General features: G+C 44.6%; 1 protein-coding gene across 1 annotated transcript; it reads right to left on the bottom strand.

Moving 5' to 3' along the window:
- Window positions 1-902: 902 nt before the first annotated feature.
- On the bottom strand, window positions 903-2,041 carry LOC140796738 (protein EXORDIUM-like 5). The gene is given in 2 exon segments (XM_073149820.1): window positions 903-1,843; window positions 1,846-2,041. Coding segments are annotated over 2 exon segments (930 nt in total). The 5' UTR covers window positions 2,003-2,041; the 3' UTR covers window positions 903-1,070.
- Window positions 2,042-6,047: the final 4,006 nt, after the last annotated feature.

The raw sequence follows: 6,047 nt of genomic DNA, 5'->3' as shown, positions 1-6,047 counted from the left end.
TTCTCATAGCACTGTGAAAGCGCCCTAGTAGGAGAAGCTCGAGCGCTTTTGGAGGGTTTCAAGGAGATCTCAAAGCTGGACAATAAGAATCCTTGCTGGGTTTTCGATGACTCCCAGTTGGTGATCAACGCGGTTAACGACGGCACATTGGACATGCATTGGACTATCCTCAGGGTAACACAGAAATATTTTAGGTGGGTCTCCACCCTTTATCATGTGAAGGACTGTTGCACTAGCAGGAGCAACAACAAGCTTGCTCATCCGTTAGCCAGACTGAGATAATTGCGGGATACAATTCCTCTCTATGCTGGGTTTTCTTTGACTATCAATATTGGTTGTCAAAGCATTTATGATTATGCTAACTTTCTCATATCACATATCATTTCAGAAAGCAAAAGCTATTTCTCGTATACTCTTCTATCAAAGTCTGCTGCACGAGCTGGTGTAACAACGCCGGTGCCCACATATTAGCTAGTTTGGCATATAGTGAAAAATCTCGTAGCCTCTTGCTGGGAACAATAGCCAATTTCTCTGAATAAAATTTCTATCTACCGGTGCTGTACTTCAAAAGAAATAAAATAAAAAAAGGTTCCTGCTTCTATCTTCGGAAAAGACGGAAGCTATTACAATGTCGAAATTAAATGTCATATATCTTCGAGATAAGCAGAGCACTAATCAGTAGATGTTTTGGGTCATTACAGAAACAGGATAAGATTATATGTATCTTACTAGCGATATTATGCATTTATAGGACTGTCTTGTACATAGATATGTATCCCTTTGTTTGGTAAAGAAACATATAATTCAAATTGGTACTATATAGCATTATATTCTTATCAATTAATTAAAAAGCAAAAAACAGTGCCATTCAACTCAATTGTTTACTACCTTCATAGGAGCAGCTATCTTCACGAAATCTCTAAGGAAAAGCCAAAATCAATCACAGAGAACATCTCCAAGTTAGAAGTAAAACCAAACATAAAAAGCACAAAGTTGTTCCTATATCACTCGTAACTGTGACGGGGCCAAAAGGATACGGGTGGACTCGACATCCATCAGAAAACTAACTCCTAATTGACAGCATTAGGCCCAAAGCAACTCCTCTTCACAGGGTTCCATACCCACTGAACAAGAAACCTCCGCCCATTCACTCCATTCAAATTATAACCCTCATCCTCTGAGCTCTTATACACACTTCCCACATACCCACCACCCCCTCCAGATCCATACACTCCAATACAAAGATCGGCGATCTCCGTCGGTGCCGTTGGATCACCACCAGCGTACCATGCGTTAATAAGCGGATTACTCGCCATCTCTGCGAGCTCATGGCCTATCACACTTACCATGCCATCAGCCCCAACATCTCTGTTGGGAGCTCTGAACACTTCCATCCCATGACTCGCGGTAAAATTAAACGCACCTCCGACGTACCCTGGGGACGCAAACGGGTACGCGCACATGCCCGGACACTGCGTGCCACTATGTCCGATCCATGCATATGGTACTGCTACCCCGACGATAGCTGGAAAAGTGAAGTAGTGGAAGCCACAGACAGCCCTGCAGAAATCTTCAACTTCGATGTCAGGCGATGTCAATACGAGATAGAGTCCATTATGGGGATCTAGTGGCAACGGCGCGGGGTAAGCGGAGACGGCGGAATTTATGATGGATTGGATTGCCAATCGAGTGAGAGTCGTGCCGTGCGAATAGACTGAGTCGGAATGCTCTTCTGCGAGGGCAAACCTGCCGGTGATATTCGATCCGGTTTGGTCAGTGTAGAGGGAGACGGTGCGCCACCAGTCGGCGACGGAAGGATGAGTAGTGGATGGGGTGGAGAGGAGACGAGGAAGTCTCTAATGATGGCTTGCGAAGATGGATCCCAATGGCCGTACCATATCGGGTAGAGGTTAATGGGAGAGGTGAGGACTGGACCCATGTGGTATGCAAGGTCCACCAGCTGGGAGGAGGAACTGTAAGGTTTATGGTAGGAGATGGCCATGGTGGCCAACCAAGAGAGCGAGGAGAAGAAGAGAAGGTATAATTTAACCATTTTGGTGCTAAGGTTCAAAAGAGAGTAGGAACCAGTTTTGCATATAAAAGAGACAGAGAAGAGTTTGAATTATCTTACCTTTGTTTTGAATCATAGCAATTATAATCATGTTGTCCAATAGAAAATGATAACAATAGACCCTTGTTGGCCTTCTTTTTATTGTTTCGATAACTATAGGTACTTAAATATAACTGTGGAGCGAATAACTACGCTATCAGAAGTGGTGCCAGTAATAAACTAGCAGTAGTCCCTCGAGAAAGTTTGAATCGCAAGAGCCATGTAGAATATATACCATGGGTGACATCTGTGTACCGGTTAGTTACACTAGTACTATATTATAAATTGTCACGATATAAGAACCTTAAGATATTAGTTAGGTTTCTACCAAGTTAGAAACAAACTAGAGCTAGTAAAAGAGACAGCACCAGTACCAGTCCACCAGGTGGTGGGATCTTCCCTACAATTTGTCCTCTAATTTTCCCTCCTTTCATTACTTTTACTACATGAATCTAATGATTCTTTTTGACTCCAAAAGTGATTTCTAAATATCAAGCGAAGATATCTCTCAGTGATTTAAGATATCTCTCAGTGATTTAAGGCCTCAAAACATCACAGCACATGCTAGATAATGCCTCATTGTCCGCCAACCATGTTTCTTTAAAAGATGGATAAAGGTGTCACATGCATGTAGCCAACATCATAACTCCTTAGTCCTATCATATATATATATATATATATATATATATATATATATATGTATATATATATATATATGTATATATATATTAAAAATGATAAAATATTAAAAAACATTGACGGAGGAGAATCGAGATGAATTTTTGGAATCAATATTTCATCGCATTATTAGTGATAGCTTGCTTAATTCTGATAAATATGATTAATTTCACTGGTAATTTTATAGTGAACTTTTATATAAGGATTACAACTTTTGAAGATGACGTAGAATGTAATTAACCATATCTTAATTGAAAAGGTGCATCTAGCTGATGTAGCCTTAATGGCGGCTGGGCAGGGTAGGTGGCGGTGGCAATCGCCATCCAGTAGGTCCATGTGGCAATAGAACAGCAGCGAGCGAAGGTAGAAGGCCGAACTCGAGCACGGGCTCGAGCTGGTGTAGCGGTGGCCATGGTGCGTTGCCGGTAGGTCCCCTGGCCCCTGATGCCTATGAAAGGGACCTTAGGCCCCCTATGGCTGAGGAAGGGACTCCCAGCCCCCAGTAGTTGCGGAAGGGACTCGTGGCCCCACTACATAGGAGTGGTGGTAGCAGGAAGCTACGGCGGGAAAACCCTAACATAGGGTAGCATCCCGTGATGGTAGCTGGCGACTACAATGGCCACCATTAGCTAGCCTGTCGATAAGTTCTATGATACGATTTGGATTTAACCGATGTTGTCTCGAGCACAGATACACTTTAGGATTGTCTTCGTTTCTTGTTTTAATATTTAATTTCCAAGAAAATAAGTTTTCTGTAAGTCACGTTCGAACACGGGTTGTGAGAGTGTGCATTGTGCGTTCGAACCATAGCGACAGGAAGCCACAATCAAGCTCATCCAACCATAGCGGCAGGAAATATCACCAGAGAACCAAGAATTGCTACTGCAGTGGTACCTCCTTGATCACCCTTGAAGCCATCCCAAGATGTCAAGTATGCACCTAGAGGTCCAGGACGAGCACTCACACTTGCTCAAGTGGTGGAACGAAGGGCCAAAGGCCTATGCTTTCGTTGTCATGAGAAGTTTGTGCCCGGGCATCGCTACACTAAACCGATGGGATCGGTGATGCTAATAGATGGATTGGAGGTTGTGGAGGATGAGTTTGCAGCTAAAAATGGAGGTGCGGCTAGACATCAAGGAGAAAAAGCGGAGGAGCAACTCGTGGAGGACATGATACTCAAAATCTCCCTCCACGCCTATTCGGGGACAGTGGCGCCAAAGACCTTGCTGGTGAACAGTGTAGTCAAGAAAACCACAGTGAGAATCTTGATTGACATCGGGTCCACCCACAACTTCATTGACAAGAGGCTCCTTAGGAAGATTGGGCTCGAGTCGGAACCCAAGGAAGGGTTCGACGTGACGATTGGAGATGGCACCACATTGCGAGCGGATTTTATTTGTGGAGGTGTGGAATTGAAGGTGCAAGGCCAAAATTTCACATTGGAACTTTATTTGTTGGCCTTGAGAGGTGCCGACATTGTTTTGGGGACTCAATGGCTTCAAAGCGTAGGGCCCATAATATTTAATTTCTCAAACCTCACACTGACATTTTGGAGGAATGGACGAAGGGTGCTACTGGATGGAAATCAACCGTGGCAAGGGTCGACATTGCAACCACTTGTGGGCTTTCCTTGTGCAAGGACCGAGCTCTACTATTGCAAATGGCTGTTGCTGAACCAGAACATCGACCACCAAGGAAAATAGTTGCTGACATGCAAGAGTTGCTGTAGGAGTTCCAGGATGATACGATCTCCCCTTAGGCTAAGTTTTGATCTTTTCCAATTCTATGATCTAGACTGGATCTGGCCAAAATAGATATATTATAGCCCCAGAAAAGATCTTTCCAACAAATCAAGTTTCAGGCAAATCAGATGTGGGGATCTCGAGATATCGTCCGATTAGTGGACGAAAGTCAGGGTGGTCTATTTACGATCCGTGGATGGAGGCACGAGATCCTAGGATGATGGTGGTTGGAGGTGGACCGATATTTGTGGGGTGGCACTGGTGAAAAATGGTGATGGAAAGGTTATGGTTGATGGAAAGGTTAGGGTAAGTGTTGAATAGATTGGAAGAAGAGGAAGGAGAGGGTCACCCCTAAGGGTCTAGGGTGATTGGCCGGTTGAGGGAGGTTAGAAGCGGCGTCGCCGGGGATTGAGAGAACGAGAGCGAAGAAGACGAATGAGGCAAGGCAAAACTCAATTCTTCAATAATCTTTTGGTTTCCATCCACATCCCTTTTAGAGGCTAACGAAACAACTCAAAATTAACCCTAAACAATACAATTTCACTGACCGTGTTCGAACGCACCGAGTTTGCTCTTTTCTAGATTTGCGAAAGCGATGCAAGTGGTCCAACGCGCGATCGAACGCGCCTTTTTTGCACTTCTCAGGATTGGCGAATGCGATGCATGCGTTCACAGTGCATTTGAACGGTGGTTCGAACGCACAATGCACACTCTCACAACCTGTTCACAACCGCGTTCACAACCGCGTTCGAACTCACTCCATCTGTGTTCGAACGTGACTTATAGAAAACTTATTTTCTTGAAAATTAAACATTAAAACAAGAAACAAAGACACTCCTAAAGTGAATCCATGCTCGAGACGACATCGGTGAAGTCCGAATCGTATCACAGGATCTCTTTGAGGAACCCTGAGGACTGCCGCCGACCCGTCGGCATGACCATCGCATCCAGATCATTCTAGGGGCTAAACTAGCAAATTTCCAGCCCTATCGGTACCCGCATGTCTAGAAGGAAGAGATTAGTAGATTGGTGGTGGAAATGCTCGAGCAAGGGATTATACAACCGAGTAGAAGTGCCTACTCGTCGCCAGTGCTGCTGGTTCAAAAGAAAGACGGGAGTTGGCGGTTTTGCGTCGACTATCGAGCCTTGAATGCCATTACCGTCAAGGACCGGTATCCAATACCAGTGATCAAGGAGTTGCTCGATGAACTTATAGGGTTGACTTACTTCAGCAAACTTGACTTAAGAGAGCGGTACCATCAAATCCGCATCGACCCAGAAGATGTGCACAAAATGGTGTTTTGAACTCACGATAGCCACTATGAGTTCCGATCATGCCGTTTGGGCTCACCAATGCACCGGCCACCTTCCAAGGGCTGATGAATGACCTTTTCCGCCCACTCTTGCATTGGTACGTGCTCGTCTTGTTTGACGATATTCTAGTGTATAGCAAGAATTGGAGTGAGCACTTGCGGCATGTGCAGGAGGTATTAAATATCTTGTGACAAAACTAGTTA

The sequence above is a fragment of the Typha latifolia genome, chromosome 10 (genome assembly GCF_019914945.1).
Source record: "Typha latifolia isolate L0001 chromosome 10, TyphaL0001v2, whole genome shotgun sequence".
In the NCBI taxonomy this organism is placed as follows: Eukaryota; Viridiplantae; Streptophyta; class Magnoliopsida; order Poales; family Typhaceae; genus Typha; species Typha latifolia.
This window is presented reverse-complemented; position numbering and strand designations above follow the sequence as displayed.